The sequence below is a fragment of the Lutra lutra genome, chromosome 4, assembly GCF_902655055.1.
Source record: "Lutra lutra chromosome 4, mLutLut1.2, whole genome shotgun sequence".
In the NCBI taxonomy this organism is placed as follows: domain Eukaryota; kingdom Metazoa; phylum Chordata; class Mammalia; order Carnivora; family Mustelidae; genus Lutra; species Lutra lutra.
Window position 1 is genome coordinate 170,027,900 of NC_062281.1, and position 22,579 is coordinate 170,050,478.

The following is a 22,579-nucleotide window of genomic DNA, read 5'->3' on the forward strand; positions in this document are numbered from 1 at the left end:
CTCTCCTAGAAGCCCAGGAGACTTTTCTTTATATCTGCTGGCCCCAGTTGGGTCACACGCCTGGACCTAAACCAGTCACTCATGAGGGGTTGGGGACCATCATTTTTGCCTCATTACAATCATGATTCACCCCTGGGCCTAGGCTCTACCTCCGCTGAAGCACAGAGGTGGGGGGGTAGGAGGGGATCCAGGAGGAAGATGGCCACCTGAACAAAATCATTTGTTTGGGTAAATGGGAATGGATGTTGAGTAAGCAACTGAGTGTCTAGGACACTCACCTGCTAGATTGTAGACCCTGTGAGAATGGAGTCTACATCTTTTCCTACTACTGGATCCCTAGCACGCAGCCCCCTGCCTGCTACCACATTTGTTCAGTGAATGCATTCATGACAAGATGGGGACCACAGGCGGGAGGTCTAGGACTAGTCCTGGGTAAGGGTAGATAGCACGATGTCCTGGCTCCTTCAGTTCTTAGACTGCAGGAGCCCACCTGCTCCCACCCTCCGCCAGCCCCAAGGATAGACAGGACTGGCAGAATTATTCTCACTTTATTTCTGGAGAAGTTTGATCAGATGCAATAACACTGATTCCAGGCAAGGGCAGGGAGCATGGGTACCCCTAAAGCAAACAGTATCCTGTGGCCCAAGGTGCCGCCCATCCCCTCACCTGTGTTCCCCCTCAGTTACAGTTAAATAGAGAGAGGAAGACCACCCCGGGGAGTCCTGGGAGGGTCTGCCTCCTGCACCCGCCCCTCCATGCAGAGGAGTCTGAGCACAAGTATTTACAGTATTCACATCCACTGTACCCCACCGAACCAAGGCAAATACTACAGGCAGCCCTTCCCCGAGGGGGGAGGCCAGAGAGGCTGTGAGTGTATGTGTGTGTATGGGAGGGGGGCGGCCGCGCGTGTGAGCACACGAATGCACTGAGGGGCAGGATCTGGCTCCGGCCAAAGAGACATCAGTCTATAAGGTGCAGATTACAAATAACAGGAGACCCACCCCCAGGGGCCCAGGGCACTTCCGGCTTTGTTCTGTCTCTCTCTCTTCCAGACCTCCTGGAGGATGTGCGGAGGAGCCCTCATAGCTGTGCCTGGATCCAAGGCGACCTCCTAAAGGACTTCTGGGAAAAAAAGCAGGAGGGGAAACAGTTAAGGCAAACCATACCTCCAAGCCCAGATGTCTGGGGGTCGTCAGGGTGGAGTGTGCCAGGGGCCTGTGGCAGAGCTGGAAGAAAGGGCAGGGCTGGGGAGTCTGGGGAAGGCTGCTGGGAGGGAAGGCTGCGGGTCCAGGAATCAGGGATCCCTACCTGTGACCTGTGGGGGCTGTACCACAGCTTTCTTGAGGAAGGCTTCTGCCTCTGTGAAGGGCAGGAGTGCCTCTGGCGTCCGGCCCAGACTCTTGTCCCCAGAGGGCCCCTTAGGGGAGAAGCCATTCTCCTGGTGTGCAGGGAGAGGCTGTAGGCCATTCACCAGGGACCCGGGCGGCTCCTTGTTTGGCAGGCTGTGGGTGCAGGGCCAACACTCAGCACTCCCACCCCAGGACCACCCAGGCACCCCCCAGCGCCCCGCTCAGAGCCCCTGGAACTGGTAGCTGGTACCTCCACTGAGGCTCCTGGGGGGCCAGCTCCTCTTTCTGCACTGCCTCCTTCTGCAGCCCCGAGGGCCTGGCCTCCCCAGCTTTCACAGGCTCTGTCACAGGAGAGGAAGGCCCATCAGTCAGGGGCTGGGGAGAGGAGGAGGTTTGCAGAGGGGTGGCTAAGGGGACAGAGATGGGGGGAACAGGGCCTTTACCTGGGCTGAAATTGTTGGCTTGTGCCTCCTTCCTGTCCGGCTTCTGCTTTGAATTGGAAGAACAGTCAGACTCAAGGGATAGCTGGCCCCACCCGGTTCTAGTGCTGACTTCCTCTCTCCCAAACCAGACCCTGAGCGCCCCCTCCCATCCTCCCGGCTCCCCCACTGCCAACAGGGCCTTTGGGGAATCCTGACCTTGGTTTCAGCAGCTTCTGACTTCCGAGTCCTCTTCATGATCTCCTCCAGGCGCTGTTTGGAGACCCCACAGCAGTTACACCCAAGTCCTGCCCTACTTCTAAACTTCCCACCAGCCAGCCCCCGTACTGAATGTCACAGCCTTTCCAGCTCCTACCAGTCCTCTCCAGGCCAGGAACCAGAACTCACCCCAAATCCTTCTTGACCCGACCTTTACAAGCCCAGGGCAGGGCCTGCTCCCGCAGCCTCCACCGGCCCCATAATGCAGCGGACACCCAGCGGTGCCCGCCCGCAGGCCCCGCCCACACAAGCCCCGCCCTGCTCTGCACACCTTTTTGCGCTCTTGCCGCTCTTGCTCCTCCCGCTGGAAGTGCTTTTCCCGCTCCAGACGCTGCCTCTCCGCTTCTTCCCGGGACCGAGCTTCGGCCTCTTCTTTCTGCCAAAGACGCCCGTGAGCTCTAAGCAGTTGGATTCCCCGCTTCCCTCCGGGCCAGTCCCCAGCTCGCCACCAGGAGGCGCCTGCACCCAGCCTGGCACTGCCCGCCCGGTGGGGGAGGGGATGGGGGTGCACCTGCTTCTGCAGCCGCTCCTGCTCCTCCAGCTCCGCCTGCGCCTTCTCTCGGGCCTCCTGCTCCTCCCGCCTCCGAGCCTCCGCCTCCCTCTCAGCCCGAGCCTCGGCCTCCCGCGCCAGCTGCTCCTCTCGCATGCGCCTGGGGGACAGAGGAAACTCGGGCTCCAACCTGCGCTTCTCCCGCAGCCTCCATAAAGCACTCCTCAGTCGCCAAGGGCGCACTCTCACTTGTCCCTTTCTGCTTGCAGCCTCCGCTCCTGTTCCTCGCGCTCCCTCTGCTCCCGTGCTTGGCGCCGCTTCTCAGCCAGGAGCCGGGTGGCCTCTTCTCGGTCTGTGGTGCCTGCCATGGGTTTGCTAGGGGTCGTTGGTGGAGCAGGAGCTGGGGGTGGGGTCAGGACAGCAGCATCTGGGGTGGGATCCAGGACCAGGAGTCAGCACACACATCCATCACCGCTGCATGCACCACGAGCTTCCCGGACCTCAGGGCGACCCCCCCCCCCCCCCCGCAGCTTCTGCCAGAGACTCGGACTGCTGTGTGGTCCTCATCTCCCATAGGGCTTCTGGCCTGGACCTACTGAGGGTAGGAGCCTCTTCTTCCTGTCTGCCAACACCCAGTCCCCAGGCATCCCTAGGCTCATATCTCTGACCACCTCTCCCACGCAGGTAAAGTCATTTCTCTTGCCCTGCCCACCTGCAGGCATCTCAGCTGTGGGCTGCTCCTTCTGGGGCTGAGCTGGGGTGGGGGAGGGCACAGGTGAGGGTGCTGGTGAGGCTGGGGCTGCTGGTTCCTTCTCCTCACGGGTCTTGCTCTTGCTCTGGTTCTTGTCCACAGGTCCTGGTGCACTGAGGTTCTCCTTTGCCTCATCCTTCCTCCGAACCCGCCCCTTGGGTGATGCAGTGGTGCCCCGAGGGGATGGTGGTTTTGGGGGTAGAGCGTGGCCTGGCCCTGGGCTGGGGCAGGGAGAGGCAGGCCTGGGCCAGGTTGTGGAGGGAGAGGATGGCCGGGCCTTGGCTTTGGGACTGAGAGAAAAGGAAAAGTTAGGCTTTGAGTGCAGCATCCATACAAACCGTCTGAGCATGTCATTCCCTCAGGGAAGCATCCTCCCCACTCAGGCCGGGGTAACTCAGCACTCCCCCCTTACAGGCTCTCACACAACCAGATGATTTCCTTTCAGAGCATATAGCCCAGTTTGTAATCACATATTCACGTCAGAGTCCTTGATTAATGTCCAGCTCACCAGTAGAGCAAATAAGAGCGAGAACCTCGGCCTGGCTTGGCTCCCTGGGGTGTTCTCAGGGCCCAGAACAGTACCTGGCAGGTCCGGTTCATTCATTCAGCAGGTGCCTGCTGAATACTTACCAGACCCCAGGCACTGTTCTAGGTGCTAGAGTACCTCAGCCATCAAAGCAAAACAAACAAAAATCTGCCCTCAAGGAGCTTTCATTTTCATGCTAGGGATGGGTGCCCAGCAACTATTTGTGAGCGGATGGATGAACCAGCGAGCTAATGGCCTGCTGACCCCAAGCACACCCACCTGAGTTCAGCGTGGCCTGCAGCCAGGCGAGGGCGGGGAGAGGCAGGCAGTGACTGGCGCTTCTTGAGGCTGCGCTCCCGGGCCAGGGCACTCTTCTCCTTCTCATTTTCCCGCTCCTTGTCCTTCTTCTCCTTTTTCTGCACCTGGTGGGGAGGGAGAGGAGAAACAGGAGTTGCAGGCGCCACGCTCCTGCGCCCCGGCACCTTGCCCCATCTGCGCGCCCACTCACCGGCGAGGCCTCTGGCCTGCGGCGGACCTGGGCCGGGCTGCCCCCAGCGCTGGGCTTGCGGCGCTCCCCGCGCTCCCCAGCTGGGGTGCAGCGGTGCGCGCTTCGGGGGCCGCTGCTCGGCGGCGTCAGGGGGCTGGCAGAGGCGGAGCGCGGGCACACGGGCACGGCTGCGGAGGGATGAGTGCGGTCGAGGTGCGGCCCTCGAGCGGGGCTGGCCCCTGTCCCGCCCCTCGTGGGGGCTCTCCCAGGGCCGCTGCCCCTACCCTGGTCCCGGCCGTTGCGGGGCAGCGTGACCGCACTGCGACTCCGTGCCAGAAAGGAGAGGGTGGGTGTCATCAGGCGGTCCACGATACTGCTCTCCCATGGGCTCAGCTGCAGGCTGCGATCTAGGAGGAGAATGCCGGGAGCGCGTTACCGCTGGAGGCCGCAGCAGGCAGGCAGAAGCACAGGGGGACTGCTGGGTACCATCCCCGCGGAGCCCAGGGAGGCTTCCCCTGGACCCTTACCCCAGTCAGGTGGGGCCACATTTGTCTGCCCTGGGGCCTGACCTCCACTGCAGACCCAGGCAAGGAGAAGCTTCCCAGGGCAAAGTCCTGCACCGCTGGAGGGCCCCCTCTACCACTTTCCCTAAGTGAAGGACTGCGGAGCCCTGCTGCTCCTGCTGCCAGAGGGCTGGCCTGGGGAGGCATGACCCCATGGACTGGGGACAGTGAGGGTCCCTGTGCGCCTAACTGAGGGGTGTCCCATGCCAGACGGAGGCTGCTAGGGGGCCTGGCTGGCCTGGGCCACCCTGCTTGTCCCCTCAGCTGCTGGGTTATTTTTAAGCCTCAGTCAGGTGGAGTTGGTACAGCAGCTGATTTGGTTGCTAGGCAACAGAACAACCAAATAAAAGCTGGAGAAACTTATAAATAACTCCTACCATGGCCCCTTCACATGTGAGCACCAGGGCATGGTGGGAACACAGAGGCCCTGCCACGTTGGTTGGCCACAACTCTGGATCCAGCTAAGGCCACACTGCTAGGGGTCTGAAGGCAGAGAGGTGTGGGGGTTGCTTGGGCCCCTCAGGGTAGAGCCAGAATAAGGGGCCCCCTCTGCACACACGGCACCCAGGCTAGTCTGGTACTCAGGGGGGCAAGGCCACCTGCCTAAGGCTAGCCAAGGCCAGCTGGCTGTGGTTGGCAATGAGGCTGCCTGCCTATTCCCACTCTCCACCCCTATCCCCAACCCCACCCCTGCCCCCACCTCCACCTGCTGTTGAGGCCCCAGCCAGGCTTTCTGTCTGCTGGGACACTGCCCTTTGTCTCTGTTCTTCTCCCCTGCAGGGCACACCTCTGTCCTCAGGGTCCAGACCCATACACCACCACCAGCTCCCCTGAGGGGGTGCAGCACATTGAGTGGGGTAGAGTGGGGATGGAGACCTGGCATATGTGAGGGGTCCTGGGACCTGGGGTTCTTGCTGAGCTCTGGAGGAGGCTTGGTGGGGGCTACAAGGGGCTCTGGAGGTAGGGGGGCTGGGCCTTCTCTTACTTCTACTGGGGGAGTTCCAGAGCGTGGCAGAGGACTTTGAGAGCCGCTTGTTGATTATAGAGTCCACATGTTTAGGCAGGTTTACTGCCGACACGGAGCACCTGCTCCCACCTGGAGGGGAAAAGACACGGCATTAGGGCCGGGCCGGACAGGAGCCAGGGGGGGCACTGAGGCCTTCCATGCAAGATGCTCCGCGGGCAGGGTGGTGGGGGGAGTGGGCAGGCTAGGAAGGGGAGGAGGAGGCAGACTTGGCTCTGGGAGGAGGGGGAGGATAGGGGACCAGAGACAACCTGGATTGGGGGAGCTGATGGAGAAGGAACAGAGGAAGGGGATGGAGCAGAACTAGAGAAACTACAGCCTTCCTGGCCAGGAAGCCATTCCCTGGGGCTGGGCGCTGCAACCCCTCCCCCACAGCCACCCAGCATTGGCACTTGCTGGCACGGCCCTGCCAAGGCGCTATGGCTACAACACCCACGTACTAGGACAAATGCAGAGACATTCCTAAACAGAAGAACCCACAGTCACGGTCACACAAATCCACACATCCCTAGGGGCACACAAAGACAAAGACATGCAGGCACGGGCATAGAGAGTAAAAGGCACACTTCCACATGCATGTGTGTGTGCAGACATGCACAGACACAGAAACACAAACACTGACAGACAACGCGCCAGACCCAGATGCACACAGGCACAAACACATCGCAGCAACTTAATCATGATATTTGTAACAGCTGACGTTTTTTGGATGCTTACCACGTACCAGGCACTGTGCTGGGCACCACACACATGTTACCTCACTTGATCCTCCCAAACATCTACCTACAACCTCGGAGGCAAGTAGTATGGTTATCCCCATTTTACAGATGAAGAGACTGACATCGAATGTTAGAGGTTACATTGCAAGTGCCAGAGCTGGGGTCCTAACCCAATTCTGTCCGACTTGGGAGCCCTCACCGAGGTACACAAAGCCCCATAGACACACCAAGGCAAACGAACGCATATAAGACACACAACCCACAGATCCATGAGCACATACACCAAAAGGAACACAGCTGGAAATACTAAATTGGCCATTACATGAAGACATCCAAACACGAAAGTACATACATGCCAGCCAAGAATCAGACCCAAATCCTGACGGCCCTACATGAAGAAAACTCAGAGACGCATATCTACCTCCCAAGACAGGTTCACAAGGGGGTGATAGTTCTCTTAAATACCCAGCGTCTGCGGGGCATTAAAGTGTTCTTTTCTGTATCATCAACTAATGGTAAAAACAGAAACAGAGAAGGCTCATCTAAAACGACAGAGGTTTGAAAAGCAAATCAAATGAAGAGAATTCACCTCTGACTTGATACCAGAAGTCCTTGGGAAGGGACAGTTTGGCTTAGAAGACCACTCCAGAAGACACAGTTACACAAAGCAAGGCATACCTGCTGCTGCAGAGAGGGGCCTGCTGCTGGCAACGAAGCTGCTCCCTGGCCCCACTCGTCAGGCCCCCCGCCTCGCCCCCCTCCAAAGCCCTCCAGCCCACTCACTGGTCTTCCGTCCTGGGGAGCTGTGGTGCAGGGCTCCTGCCCAGGACCAGCGCTGCTGCCGGATTTCGGCCCATGTCTTCTTCACTGACCGCTGGATGGCTGCTTCATAGCGCTCCTGGTGGGGTGAGGGGAGAGGGGAGCGGTCTGGGCTCAGCATCATTCAGCATACCTGGCAGAAAGGCCCTGCTCTCTGCTGTGACAATGCCTTCCCCACCCAAGAAGTTGTCCCTGACTCATTGTAGGTAACCAAGGTTACTGAATCCCTGCTATGATTGAAGCCCGTTTGTAACAAATCCCTTCCAACTTGTTCTTGGGGAGCTTTTCACTGTTCTTGAGTCATTTCCTGGATGTATGAGCTGTTTCTCTGAGGACAGGGTGGGACTTTCCCTGCCTGGGGCTCCCAGGTGGGGCCATGTCCCCCTGGCCCTGAGGCTCCTGACCTTGGGGCTACGTTTTCCTTTTAGCCTAAGCCTCTACCCCCCACCCCTGCAAGGGCCAGGCCACTTTTTCCTTCCTTTCCTCCTCACGTCCTGGAGCTCAGCACACACAGAGACACACCTCCGCATACATACAAACACGCACCCCTGGGACAGACACAGAAACACTTGCACTGACAGCACACAGTGCCCCCACCCCGCACCAGGCATGCGCAGAACCAATCATGTCTGCTGCCGCAGGATCCCCAGCCCGTGCACACTCAGGGACACAATCGCAGATACGGATACAAATACTGCCACGCGGGCACAGATGGCACGGAGGCGCCAACACAGATGTGTCCACACTGAGCCAGCATCCACATGTGTGCGTGCGTTCACGTGTCCACAGACCCCCGCAGCCCTCCCCGGCGATGAGCTTGAACACACCTTGTTCTTCTCCAGCTTCTGCCGCTGCCGCTCCTCTAGGGCCGCCCGGCGTTGCTCGGCTTTAAGCCTCTGCTCCTCCAGCCGCCGCCGGCGCTCCTGGAGCTGCTTCTCCCGCAAGGCCTTGGCCTTCTCCTCCTTCTCCAGCCACACTGCTTTCTTGGCCGCTGTGGGGAAGGAGCCCCAGGGCAGGTATGATGGATCTCAGCCAAGAAAGTGGCCTTCCCTATTGCCTGGCCCCAGGCGGGTCTTTCTTCTGCCTGTTTAAGGGCAGTGGCCAGGGGAGGGGGGGGGCAGGAGGGATGTGCCTCTGCTCCCAGACCCTGCCTCATGCTGAAGGGCTTCCAGAACACGGGCTCAGGCCTCAGAAGGAGGATTTCCCTGATGGAAGGTCTCTCTCTCTCCCACATTGGGCTCGTGGTTTCTCGGTGCTAAAGGAGACATGAGTTCTTTAGGGCCAGAGCCCTGTCTGACTTTGGAGCCTGCTGGACAGACTTTCACGTATTGTGTGACTAAGAGCATGGGACAGAGGGTGAGATGAGGCTGTGGGTCTGAATGGCAGGGATTCCACAGGCTGCGTGTGGCTTAGGAAAATGATTTCATCGCTCTGAGCCTCTGCTCCCCCCATCCACAGAATGGGTTGGAGAGAATTAAAAGGGATAATGTACATACTGCTCTCAGCACAGTGCGCGTAATTAACCGTTCAGAAGTGTTAATGCTGCCAATCAGAGACTGCAGGTGAGGTGGGGGGAATGAGGACATTTCTCCAACACTCACCCAGGTACTTGGCCCGTTCTTCTCGCCGCTCCTTTGCCAGCTTGTGTCTCTCTCCTGCTTTCTTTACATCTTAGTCAAGGGAATGGGAACAGACTTAGGTCAGAGGCTCCTCCCAAAAAGGGGAGTCAGTCTCGGAGCCCTCCCCCAGGCCTCATCCCCATCCCTTTTCCCATCTCCTCCTGGGCCCAGGAGGTTCCCTCCAGTGGCATCATCCAGGGCTGGGAGGAGCCTGAGCCAAGGAGTCTGGCCCAGGACAAGGGACATCATATCTACCTTGCTTGGTGGGAGGGCTGTCAGAGGCTGGCACCGTTGTCGGGGATGGCTGGCTGCTCCTTCTAGAAGGCCTGGCATCCCGTGGGCCTGTGGCTGGTGGGGTGGGTCCTCTGATCTTCATGTCTGAGAAAGGGGACTCTTCCGGCTGGGGGGCTGATCGAGGCCCAGCCGGCCCTGAGGGGCTCTCTGGTTCCAGTGGGAGCTGCTTAGAACTAGTGGCATTCTTCATGGCAGGAGGGGTATCTGGGGGCGTATCGGGGACCAGAGCTGACATCGGTGGTGGTGGCGGCGGCGGGGAGGGGTCACCTTCTGGAGAAGGTCTTGGCTCTGGGGGGGTCCTGGCTGCCACTGCTGGAAGACAACACAAGAGAGGAGAGTCAGTTAGCACACCCATGCCGTCGGCTCCACATGGGGCTCTGTCCCTTGTCCAACTCACATTCATTCATTCATTCACACAACATGCTTATCGAGTTCCTTCTGTGTGCCAGGCCCTGTTTCAGATACTAATCATACCATGGTAGGAAAACAGCCATGGCCGCTGCCTCCGTGGAGCCCACCTTCTAGCGGGTAGACAAATAGCAAGGCAGTTATGGCACAGGATAAGGACTACGTCTGAGGGTAACACAGCAGAGACGGTTAACCGACATTTGGGGGGCTTCCTGAAGAAGGAACAACCAAGCTGAAAGCCAGAGTATGAGCTGGAGTTGACAAAGTAAGGAGGAGAGGGTGCTGGCTAAAAGAAGAGCATCCGCAGAGGGGCAGAAGGGACCAGGGTGTATTGGAAAAACCGAGGAAAAGTTGGTAGCCCTGATTAGTGGCCAGAGTGGTAATGACTGGGGCACAGAGGGGGCCAGCGCTGGGCACAAGTGGGATGCTGTGTTGCTCACTCCCGCGTGGGGCAGGCCTGGGGTCCGAGAGAAGCTGAATCGATGGAAGCATCTTTCACTTTTACAGAGGAGAGTCCTCTCCTCTGGGAAATCTGGCCCTCTTGGGAGGGGGCGGACCCCGATCCCTGTGGGTAACAGCAAGTATGTAGGGAGAGGACACTCCCAAGCAGTCACGTTTGGGACTCTGGGTACCTTTTTCAGGGAGACAGGTGTCCTGTGGCTGAATGTGGCCTCTGAAAGCAACCTATTTGCAAGTGAATTCTGGCTTCTGCATTAACTATGTGATCTTGACCCTCCCTGTGCCACAGTTCCTGCTGCAGGAAAGGGGTAGTACCTATCCCACCAGACTGCAATTTTAGTGAAAGTAATAACCTTTAACAGTCATAGATTTCTCCATTTCTCAGCTTCCTATATTCAAAACATTTTACACATATTTATTTTAGTCCTCACTGACAGTCACTTACGAAGGAAGCACTATAAATACCTTTTTTACAGGTGAGAAAAGTAAAATTTGTAAAATTTGGGGTCACTCAGCTGGTAAGTGAAGGAGCCTGGACTTGAACCCAGCATCTGTCACCCAGCCCATGCTCTTACTAGTTACAGTCTCCTGCCTCTGTTTAAAGCAGTATGAAGCAATATGTGTTATGCAATGAAATCTGAGGCTCACAGTTTTTCCCTCATTCCTTCCCTTGCAGCTTCCTGGGCTCCAGGCAAGAGCCCCAGCTGAGGCCCTGTCTCCCTAAGGGCCCGTCCAAGACGGCCAGCCCCAAGGCTCCATGACAGCCCACCCTACTTTCCCCACACCAGCTGCAGAAGGCTGCCTGGCCCCTATTAGCCTGCCTCCCAGATGCCTGCAAACTCCATTCCGACTCCAGTGGGCAATCTGACTAGTGGCAATCGTTTAGTGAGCATTTAACTATATGCCAGGAGTTGAGCTAGGCCTTTGTAGCCCTATCCTGCATCCTCCTATGAGCTCTGAGAGGTAGAGATTCTTCTCCCCATTATACAGATGAGATGCTCAAAGCTTACCCCACAAAGTGATCTGCCCAGGGTCATAGAACTAGCAGGTGGCAGAGGCAGGATTGAACCCCGGGACTAGTCTGGGGCCAAAAAGCTTAGGTGTGTGCGTACTAAGCTTGAAGGCTGAGGGTGAGGCCTGTTTACTGTCATTCTCCTAGCACCTGTCCCATGCTGCGGGTGTTGCAAGGAAAACTGGTAGGCGGATGTTTGTCTACACCTAGGTAAATCCCACCCACCAGGCAAGACAGGGAATCTCCCGGTAGGTCCCTCTCCCGGTAGGTCCCAGCTAGCTGTGTGTGGCTTGGGAGGAGGGGGAGGGAGAGGCCTGGAGGGATCTGTATTCTCATGTCAGATGCAGTGAAGTAGAAAGAAAGGTCCTGGGCTCCCCAGTCCAACAAGCCTGGGTGGGAAACCCCAGCTCTGCTGTGGGACCTTGGGCAAGCCCTGAGCCTGTGTGAGCTTCAGTTTCCTCCCTGAGTTGCTGGCATCAGTGGCGAGTCGGTTAGCATCTGTGGCACCTGGCAGGGGCTCAGCAAGCAGCACCTGCCCAGAGGAATCTGTCCACTTCTCCCGACCTCTGCTACAAGAGCCCATTTGGATCAAGCCTTCACCCGCACAGCTCCCTGACACCACTCTTCTCAAGGGCACCAGTGAACATTACTAAATCAGTACCCGTTTCTAGGTCCTCATCTTGCTAACCTAGGGGCTGCGTTTGACACAGTTGATCCCTCCATGCTCCTTGAACACTTCTGCACTGGGCTGTGACGACAACACACTTTCCTGGCATGCCTTCTACCTTGCTGGCTGTGACTTCTCAGTCTTCTTTGCTGATCCTTCTTGAATTGCCTAACCTCTTAGTGTCAGGTGCCTCAGGCTCAGTGGAGGACCTCATCCCTTTTCCGTCTGCATGAACTCCCTTGGTGATCTCATCCGGACTCATGGCTTTAAATACCATTGCTCTGCTGATGACAACCAGGCTTGTATCTCCAGCCCAGACCTCTCCCTTGCGTTCCAGTTTCGCTCATGCAACTCCCTGTTCGACACCCCTGCGTGTCTTGCAGACACCCCAGATTTAAAACATGCCAAACTGAGCTCCTGATCTTCCTCCCAGAACCCTGCTTCTCCCCCAGTTTTTCCCCATCTCAGTCGGTGGCAACCCCATCCTCCCAGTGTCTCAGGCCAAAAAATCTTAGAGTCATTTTGGAATCTTTTCTTATCTCATACCCCACATCTAATCTCTCAGTAAATCTTTTTGGCTCAATGTGCAAAGTATATTCTGAATCCAATCGCTTCTTGCCATCTCCACGTCTGTCACCTTGGTTCAACCACTCTTGTCCTTTATGAAGACTCCCTGCTGGGGTGCCTTGGCTGGCTTAGTTGGTGGAGGTGGAGTGTGCTCTTGATTTCAGGGTTGTAAGTTCAAGCCCCATGCTGGGTGGAGAGGTTACTTAAAAAATGAAATTAAAAAAAAAAAAAAAAAAAAAAAAAAGACTCCCTGCTGCCATTTTCTATTTCCCTTTCATCTTTTCTAAACACAGCAGTGGAGTGATTCTGCTTAAAAATAAGTTAGATCAAATCACTCCCCTGAAGAAGCCCCATCTCTTGGGGAGGAAAAACCAAAGGCCTTACAATGGTCTCTGACCACCTTCAGGATGCCCCGTCTTCAGCCCAGTACCTCTTGGGCCTGATCTCCTCCTCCCCTCCACCCCGCCCCCCGCCCCCCGTCTCTTCCAGCCACTGTTCCAGGCATGCTCCTACCACAGGCCTGTGTACTTGCATTCCCTCTGCCAGAGAACTCTCTGCCTCCAGACTGGGACACTAATCACCTCCTTCGGGGTATTACTCCAATGTCATTTATACCCTCCTTAACCCTATTTAAAATTACAAACTGCAATGGAAGTCTCCCTCCCACTTTCCAACTGTATGTTTTCTTTCCAATTCTCTTTTCCTCTGTAAGTATTGACACTATTTTAACATTGTCTCCTGCCTCTAGAAGATACTCTCCACCAGGACACATATGTGTGTTTTGTCAGCTGTTTTGTCTCTAAGGCGGGCACATAGGTACTCCACAACTATCTGCTGAATGAATAAGTCAGTGAACTCCACCTTGGCTGATGCCATCAGCATCTCTCCTACCTGGCTGACTACAAAGTCTCCCCACTGCTCTCCCCACACCCATTCTCACTCGGCTCTCCATGGAACAGTCTGAGTTAAGTATTTGCAAATGCAAATCTGATGATGGTACTCTTGACACTTGAAACCTCTCAGTGGCTTCTCATTGCTTTAAAGATAAAAACAAAACTCTTGAACCCAAACTACAAGTCTGGCTTAGTCTGATGTCCCTGTCCCCATCTCCTGCACCTCTTGAATCTCTTCTCCATGCTCCCCACTTGCTTTCTGTACTCCGGCCACGCTGACCTTTGAATTCTGATAACCATTCATACTCGCTCCTACCACAGGGCCTTTGCACATGCTCTCTCTACGCTTCTCTTAGTTAACCCCCATTTAGGCTTCGGATCTACCCTTGGACATCATATACTCGGGGAAGGCTTCCCTGGCCTCTCGGATCAGGATAAATTCCTTCATTCTATACAGTCATGGCTTCGCGTGCCTCTTGTTTGAAGCACTGTGACCGTTACAATTTTCTACTTTCTTGTGTATTTCTCTTGTTATAGTCAGCCTCCCCTTAGACCGAGGGGAAGCCCTCCAAGAGCTGGGCTGTGTCTGCTTTGCTCATCACCACATCACCAGCAGCTATCGCAGTGCCAAGGACATGGGGACGGTCATGAGATGCTGTTGAATGAGAATAAAGTGCTGTACTCGAGAGCCACCCCAGCCTACAGCGTGTACAGAGAAGAAGAGTTTTGCTCTAATAAGGAGCAAATCCATGCGGTAACTTATTGCAAAGGAACAGACACTTGAAGGGAAGCAAATCGACCCCACCATCTCAATGGAATGTGGGCAGCTTCCTGGACTACGGCACTCAGGTGGAAGCTAAAAATCATAATAAATGTTTGACTCCAGCAGCTCAACAAGAAAGATTTCTTGGGAAGTAAAAGGGACATTTGGAACTCTTCTTTTGACCTGGTGGACAATTGACCCGAAATACAAATATTTCCCTCAGAGGGGCGCCTGGATGGCTCAGTGGGTTGGGCCTCTGCCTTTGATCCCAGGGTTCTGGGATCGAGCCCCGCATCGGACTCTCTGCCGGGCAGGGAGCCTGCTTCCTCCTCTCTCTCTGCCTACTTGTGATCTCTGTCTGTCAAATAAATAAATAAAATCTTTAAAAAAAAAATTTCCCTCAGAGGCATGCCAACACTGATGAAATGCCATTGGGACAGTGTTACCCAGAACAAATCATAGTAAACCGAATTAAGTACTTGGTGAGTTATCGACAGGGCATGGTTAAACAAACTTCTGATTCTTCCTATTTTCACTCATCCAATGTAATCCTTTGGCAACTGCCTTGTCTTTTTGGTGTGTGTCAAATTGTGAGGTTTTAGCCACGGTTAGTTTTATTTTGTGAAGCTGATATCTACCAGAAGTATTTGTTAAGAACTGGATAAGAGACAGATAGTTTGTATTTATTTCTTGGCACAAAAAGCATTCGCCGGGCAGAGGTGGCAGAAGCTGATCATAGGGTCAGTGAGTCTTATCTTCTCAAGAGCCCCACGAGGGCCTGTACCTGGGGTCCACAGAAAGATCTGGACGCAGTATCTCAGCAGGCTGGTCACACGTCTCAGGATGCTGGCTCCCCATCTCCTCCCTTCCTCTGGCCCCTCCCTCCTCCCATACCAACAAGTGCTGTTGGGCCAAATACTCCTCTCACAACATTGATAACTGAGTCTGGCTTTTCTGTTTGCCTGCTGCCCCTATCTCTGCCAGCATGACTGCTCATGGAGAGAAGAAACTGGGTCTTGCTCATTTTTAGAGCCCAGGGTTTATCTAGGACCTGCCAGCACAGAGCAGGAGTTCTGGGTCTGTTTAATGAAGGCACAGATGGATAAATGTGTGGACGGATGGGGGGAACTGTGGGGAGTCACCTAGCCAGCACATCGTCAAACCTCGAACTGCTCCGAAGCCGAGCAGTTCGGCTCGGAGTGCTGGAAGGGTTTATCGAAGGCCTACTGTATGCCAGGCACTTTTCCTCATCTCATTTCATTCTTCTGACAGCCCTAAAAGGAAAGTTCTGTGGATGGCCCCTGTTTCACAGGTGAGAAAACTTACTCAGACACATTAAGTGATTTGCTCATGTCAGCATCAGAGGTAGGATTTGAACCCAATGCTATCTGATGACAAAACCCTTATGTCACACTGTTTCTGGTAGGCATCACATCACCCCTCCTTGAGGCTCCTGCCTGTTCCCTAAAGAAGGAAGTGATTCGGTGGTTCCCTCAGGGAGGTTTCCCCCAAGATGGTGAAGGGTGCAGGTGGGGCAGGCAGGCACTGAGCTCAGAGGGCAGGAATGCAGGAAAGGCAGGCTCCTGCCCAGGCTGGCCACCAGGAGGCAGGAAGTGAGACACCTGGGCAGGGGGGGGGGGTGCGTGGCCATCCTCCAAGGACAGAGCAAAGGAGAACCAGGGGAGAGCCAGCAGAGGGAGGGGTGCACAGACAGCACCCCTGGGCAGGGAGCATGGGGAGCAGAGGCAAAAGGCAGAGAGAGGAAACAGGACAGAGAGGGGCACCGGTAGTCAGAGCCCTCCAGCTCTCACAACAGCTCCTCAGATGGCAGCGCTGGGCCAGGCAAATGAAGATGGTGAGTCCAACGGAGGGTCAAAGACATGCAGAGAGACAGAGTACACACCACAGAGGGAGAAAGACACCCAGACAACGTGGACAGAGCCTGAACAATGGCAAGAGACAAGACACGTTCTTTTCTCCCTCGTCCCCCGGCCCCCACCGCCTCCTACATACACAGGAATCAGACTTAGCGGGATTTGGAAGTCTACACACACACACACACCACACCCAGAGCCAGGTACCCCCTCCAAGGCACAGATGAAGCCTCAGAGATGCACACAGCACACAGACATCGTGTCCCCAGGGTACTTGCACAGCCTCATCCAGGTCATGTCCTCCCTGTCCCTTCTGGACGCCCCCTTACCTGGGCCCAGGGGAAGTCCAGTTAACAGCAGCAATACCTAATGCTGTGTCAGACACAGCTCAACACTTTAAATACATCAGTCCCTGTCATCCTCACCATAACCCTACAAGGTAGACATTATTACCCCATTTGACAAATGAGGAAACAGATTCAGAGAGCTTAAGACACATACTTAAGTCACACAGCTGGTGAGTAGCAAAGCTGGGGTTTGGGGCCTGAAGCAGCGTTGACAGTCTGAACCTTCACTCTGTTACTGAAAGAGGGCAGCCTCTTTGAGGGTTTCCCCACCTGGAGAGCTCTGAGCTGGGAGGATGAGGATGGGGGTAGGGGCGGGTCCCTGAAGGATGAACTCTGAGAGATGCCTGATCATGGGGCTGGGACAGAGGGAACCCTTAGGGGGCAGCATTACTCCCAGCCTGAGTAGAGCGGAGCCAGAACTGGGAGGGAGTGAGCAAGGGGGCAGCCTGCTTCAACAGTCCTTAGAACCTGGGCCACAGGCACTTAGGAACAGAAGCCATGGGCCTCTGGTGGGGAGATAAAGCCGGGATCACCACTGAGACTGCAGATCTGAAGGAGCTCTCTGGCCTGGTTGGCGGCCATTGTTCCCAGCCTCCAATCAGGAGCACCCACTTCCTGTTATTTTAGGCGGCAGGAAATGACCCCATCCCGTAGCCCAGGCCCCACCGCGGGCCCTCCCTCGGCCCCAGCAGCGCTGTCTGTGCTAGGGCCTAGCAGCTCAGGGCAGAGGCTTGAGAATGGCCTGCTGGCTGGACTGTGACCACCGCCTGGGTCCAGGGCCTCCTTCTGGTCTGACTTCCTCAGACTCCAACCCGACAAGATGTACAGGGGACTCGGCTCTGCTGGCTCTACCTCTGCCTGCCAGAGAATGGATCACGGGTCCCTAAGACCAAGATGCCTATAGATCAGTCATGCCAGGGAAGCAGGTCAGACTCTTTTGCCGGCTGGCTCAGCCATGGTAAGTCATCCTAGAGGTTTGCTGCAGAGGCTTTAGCATCAGATGAACCTGGGTTCAAATCCTGCCCCTGCCAGCTCCTAGCTATGTGACTTTAGGCCAATGATTTCCCTCTCCGATCCTCACCTGTAAAATGAGGATAATATTGGGTCTTACTCAGAGACTGTTTTGAGAATCAAATGAGACCAGGCACATGATATGCTAAGCATTATGCCTGGCACAAAGAAGGCCCTTAAGAAATAGGAGTGGGAGATAAGATGGACTTATCCCTGGTGAGGGGCCATATCTCCTCTTATAAGTGGGGCTGGAGCTCCGATGGTGGTAGCAACTCCATGCTCCCTACCCCCTGCCTCATGCTCTCTGCTTCCCTCAGGGCAGAGCTGCAGCTGAGAGGTGGCGGACCTCCGAGGGCTGTGCCCCAGGGTGCCAGGCAGTGGCTACCACAGCCAACAAAGCTGCATTATCTGGGCCTGGCTCTTTGGCTCCCTGACTTGTCCCAAGGCCCAGTGAGGATCCAGGGACATGGCTCCCTGCTGCTTGTGGCCTAACTTCCAGCCTCAGTTAGACCTGAGACCCGGCCTGGCCACCCTCTAGTGCCATCACTCTGGTCAGGGCCCTGCTTTCAGCTCGCTCCCCCCCCACCCCAGCTGATGCCCATCCTGAGGGAAAGGGGGAGAGCGTGGCCCGTGCCCCTTCCTCCTTATTTGCATATGCATGACTGCACATTAGGGGCTCATTAGAGGCTCATTACTGGGCCCACAGGCCCAAGGGGGCACGAAGCTGTCAGTGGGAGGCACCAGCTAGGCTGGCTGCCATACTTAGAGACACAGCCCATTGTGCCAGTCTTGCCAACTTCTACTCGCCCTTTTAGGTTCACCTGAAACGCCTCCTCCTCTGTGAAGCCTTCCACAAGCCCACTGACCACCGTATCACCAGTATTCCTGTCAGGTTTCCCTCCACTGGGAGCATCTGCTTCCCTCATAGGGCCAGGAGCTCTCAGTGGGTAGTGACACTGTCTGAGTCACTTCTCTGCCACCCGCACAGCCAGCACAGAGCCAGCACCTGGCAGTCATCGGTGTGTGCTCTGGGTGGCTGGCTGCACTCACCTCCAGGGGCTCTCTGCTACTGCCCCAGCCCCTGCTCCCTCGCCCAAGCACTGGGGGGCCCCTCAGTTCCCCAGATCCACCCTGGTTCACATGTGTCTAGAACTCCCCTCCCCCTGCTCTCTGTCCCATATTTACCTCCTGAAATTCTAATGAATCACACCTCCTCCTCTGGCCTCTAAAGGAATTAAAAAACAATAATGACAAAAAAACAAATAGAGTTTATTGACCACTAACTATGCGCCCAGGCCTAGGCTAAGTGTTTCATGTGTTCCTCTAATTTAATTATCCCCATCTCTCCACAAGATAATTTCTACATTAGTCTCATTTTATAGATGGGAACATTTAAGACTCAGGTTAAGCAACATACCTAAGGTCACACAGTAGTAGGTCATGTTTGATTCCAGAGTCTACATTCTTAAGCAAACTGGCTCCCAATCCCTGTCCTCGCCTCCCCTGTGTTTCGTACCTCCCTGTTGGCACAGGTTCTGATGAGCATAACCACAATAATGGTAATAGCACTGTACTGCAGGCGTCTGCTGCTAGGCTCCTTGGGTGCATCATCTCCAACCCTCACATTAGCCCCAAAAGGTTTGGTAACACCACCTCCTCTTCCAGGGGCATGGAGGAGGCAAGTCACTTGCCCCAGTCCACACCTGTCCTGGACTGCATGCTGCCTCCTGGAAATGCTTGGGTGGGGGGGTAGACGGAACTCAAAGACGGCAGGGACCGTGCCATGGGCATTCCGTGTCTCAGCCCTATGTCTCAGACTCGACAGGACACATGCAGTGGGCACCACCTTTATTCCCTGGAATCCCTTGGCTTGAAAGGGGCCCCTGTCACCTTCACCTTCTGTGTGGGGATTTGCCACCAGCCTGATCTAGGTTCTCACATAACTCCATCCAGGCCCGCATGTACAGAAAAGTCTTCCCAACCCAGGACCCTGTATGCAGACCCCCTCAGGTCCCTCAGTACAGCTAAGCATGTCCCCCAGACCCTCAACCAGACACTCACTCAGGCCCCCATCTGTGGCCCCGTCATCATGCCCATTCAGGCCCCCATGTATGCACCAGTGCCTGCACCCCTCAGATGCAGAGGGCCAATAAGCAGATGAAATGGACCCAGTCGAGGACTCCCTGGGTATCCCCTCTCAGGTTCAGCAGAGCCAAGACTGACCCAAGTGCCACTGTTCCAGCACAGTCTACAAACCACCCCAACCACAACAGTCTGATAGCTAACCCCACCACCACTACCACCTGCGTCCCTCAGCTCCCACACCCACGAGGGCCCCTGGAAGCACCCACACTGGCATAGGGAGGAGCCCACCCACAGCCAAGCAGCTCCTCCTTGTCTTGGGCTCTCCGCACCCACAGACACTGTTTCATTCTGGGCCCACGCCCCAGGGGTCAGGGAGGTGGCAGGGATTAGGCTCTAGAACTCTATGGAGGTGTGTGAGGTTGGGGCCACCTCCCCCTGAGTCAGTGGGAACAGAACTTGGGTCCTCAGTAATCATGCTCTTCCTTCCCCTTCCAGGAAGAAAGAGAAAGAGAAATCCCTCCCTACAACACCAGGCCCAACCAGAAACCTGTCCCCACCCCCTCATCAGCTGCTCCCAGATCCGAATGGGATTTGCAGAAGTCCTGGGCACTGGTGGTTGGTGGGGTGAGGGGAGGGGAGGGTAGCTTGGATGGTCTTCTGGGGCCTGGAGTGTGTGTAGGGGGGCGGGGGTAGGCATCTCAAGCTTCAGGCTGAGGAATGATGTGGCAGGTCCCGGGAGTGCCGCCTTGAGCCTTCATCTCATTCTCAAGAGAGACTCGGGCCTAGAGAGGCTAGGAAGGAGGATGGCAGGATACGCAGCTTTACTTCTGTCCCTTTCCTCCCCAAATCCGGCTGGGTGGGCTCCGGAGTAGGCCAGGCTGCAGAGGAGGCGGCCCACTCCCCAGCTCCCGCCCTCGCCCCAAACAATGCCGCCTCCCCCTCCCCCTCGTCTTTATCCGGCGGGTTACTTGGCAGCCGCCGCTAGAGACCTCCCCCTGCCCTCCCCTCCACTCCCGGCCGGCCCGCAGCAGCAACAGGCCCTTTGCGCGGCAGCTGGAGAGATGGGGTGGGGGCGAGGTCTGGGCCAGGGCCTGGGCGTGGGGGGCGCTCAGGGCCTAGGCTTCGCTATGCAGGACTCCAGGCCTGAGAATCTGGACCCCCCAACACACACACTCAGACTGGGGTCACCCTTGACCACACGAGATGAAGAGGGGGACAGACGCCCCAGTTCGATTTAAGAGGAGCATCGGGGCCGGGGTGGATCAGAAAGGGGATGCAGGCTGGGAAGCCGAAGTAGCAACGGGCCGGGGCGGAAGGGTCACCCCAACAACTCCGGAGCGGGGTCCTCGAGGATCCTGCCGCCCAGGGTGTCCTAGCGCCCGGAGTGGGGGAGGGGGCAGCTGTCAGAGGATGCGTCGGTGTCCCCGAGCCGCCGCCGCGGCAGCCTTTATTTTTAAACTTCCAAGTGGTCAGAGGGCGCGGCGGGGGAGGGGTCCCCGCCCAGCGGGTTGGCCTTCTCCTTGGCCTTCCCGAGGCCCCGCGACCTCCCCCCATCTCCCCTCTGCGTGGCTCCCGGCATACCTGGGGGTGCGCCGGCACCTGGCTCTGCATGTGGACCACTCTCCATGGCTGCGGCGTCACCGGGGGTCTTGGGGTCTCAGCGGCGGCGGCGGCGGCGGCCAGCGGCCAGGACAGGGGTCCCGCGGCGCATCACGCCCGGCCCTGCCCGGCGGGCAAGACTCGGAGGCGGGGGTGCTCCGGAGAAGGTCTGGGCTGCCTCGGCTGGTGGCCTGCGAGGCTCGGAGTCGCCGGTCGCCCAGTGTCTGTCGGCTGCGGCCGCGATCCCGCTCCCTGCCCGGCGCCGGCCCAGTCCCGGCCGCGGCCCAACCCTATTGTACCGCCCGGGCTGGGCCTGGCCTCCCCGCTGGCGCGTACCAAGTGCGACACGGGGAGGACCTTTCCCCCTCAGCGTCCGGGATCCGAGCCGCTGCGCGCCTGCCTCGCTTGCCCCGCCCCGCCTCCGCCCCGGAGCGCGGGCCCTCGAGCTCGGGACGCCTCTCCTGCGGCCGCGGCCGAGGGGAAGCCGCGGTTCCCCGAGGACGCCCGTGCCGCCGCCTCCCCCTGCGGCCGCGCGTTGGTATGCGCCACAGCGCCAGTGGACTATGTAGGGAGCGCTCTGGTGACTCACCCGCCGCTTGGACTGGGGGGAGTAGAAGGGAGCGGGCCTGGGAGCCTCCAGTCCCACCCTGGAACTTGGGGGCTCCGGCTCTGGAACCTTGGCGGTAGCTTCAAATCCAGATTCTCTCCCAATCCCACCTCAAACCAAATCCGCCCGGGGAAATGTCGACAGACCTGAAGGAGGGTCCCAAGGAGAGCCCTAAAAGGGCTCTCTGTTTTCTCTCCCCTTGCTGCTGCCCTTCCTCCAGCGTCCTACGGCTAGTGTCTTCCATGCTCCCCCAGGGTAATTACAGGCCTGCACCAATGCTTTACCCAGGTCTCTAATCTGCTGGGTCCCTCCCAGCTCCAAACTGGGTGGTCCTGGCCCTGAACCTCCCCCACCCCCATCGGCGACCCCTCCAATCTCCCCAGAAGGACTTTCTCCCCTGTAGCTTGTCAAGGAGGGAGGGGGTCCCTTCTGATTCCCCTCCCCGTAGTCCTGCTTCCCAGCTCTCTGAGGTGGAACCCCCCCTCCCCATTTCCCTTGTTAGCGCCAGCAGAGGTGGGGCCTCAAGCCAAGTCTGGCCAGCCTGGGCAGTGGGGGTGAGGGGGAGAGCTTGCTGGGAAGGTGGATCGATGATGGTGCTGCAGGGATTGACAGAGGGGAGGAAAGAGGAGGCACAGCTGGGCCCTGCCACCCCCTCCCTGCTCTTTGTCCTGACCTCTAGAAGGTCAGTTCTCCGGTTCTCCATTGTCCAGAGATTAGGCGCAGTGAGATGCTAGCCTCCTGCCCCTCTTTCCCGCTAGTGTCTTCTTTGAACATTTCCAGAAAGCAGCCATTTCAAGGGGGAGGGTGGGGAACAAAAGGGTCTGGGTCTCAGGCAACCTGGGAACAGCCAGTCCTAGGAGGAGTGAGTAGCTGGGGGGCCTGAACTCTCTTGGAAGGGCCCCCCACCCCATCCCGGGAGGGAATAGTGCCACCACCTCTGGCCCCAGA

The 22,579-nt window shown here is 57.0% G+C and overlaps 1 protein-coding gene across 6 annotated transcripts; it reads right to left on the reverse strand.

Annotated features, from left to right (window-relative positions):
- Positions 1-529: 529 nt before the first annotated feature.
- On the reverse strand, positions 530-21,355 carry MAP7D1 (MAP7 domain containing 1). 6 transcript variants are annotated; one of them, XM_047725584.1, is made up of 18 exons: positions 21,007-21,350; positions 9,301-9,651; positions 9,028-9,096; positions 8,254-8,417; positions 7,391-7,505; positions 5,850-5,960; positions 4,586-4,708; positions 4,323-4,489; positions 4,094-4,236; positions 3,250-3,578; positions 2,787-2,964; positions 2,559-2,697; positions 2,319-2,423; positions 1,988-2,041; positions 1,793-1,838; positions 1,600-1,690; positions 1,309-1,502; positions 530-1,122 (listed from the first exon to the last, which is right to left on the reverse strand). In XM_047725584.1, exons 1-18 carry the CDS (start codon positions 21,050-21,052, stop codon positions 1,112-1,114), a joined length of 2,436 nt encoding a protein of 811 aa, XP_047581540.1. In that variant the 5' UTR covers positions 21,053-21,350; the 3' UTR covers positions 530-1,111. The 6 variants fall into 6 exon arrangements, with proteins under 6 accessions (XP_047581540.1, XP_047581542.1, XP_047581538.1 ...); XM_047725586.1 differs by having other exon boundaries at positions 1,793-1,835; positions 21,007-21,346; XM_047725582.1 differs by having other exon boundaries at positions 4,323-4,708; positions 21,007-21,355.
- Between the last annotated feature and the right edge of the window lie 1,224 nt (positions 21,356-22,579).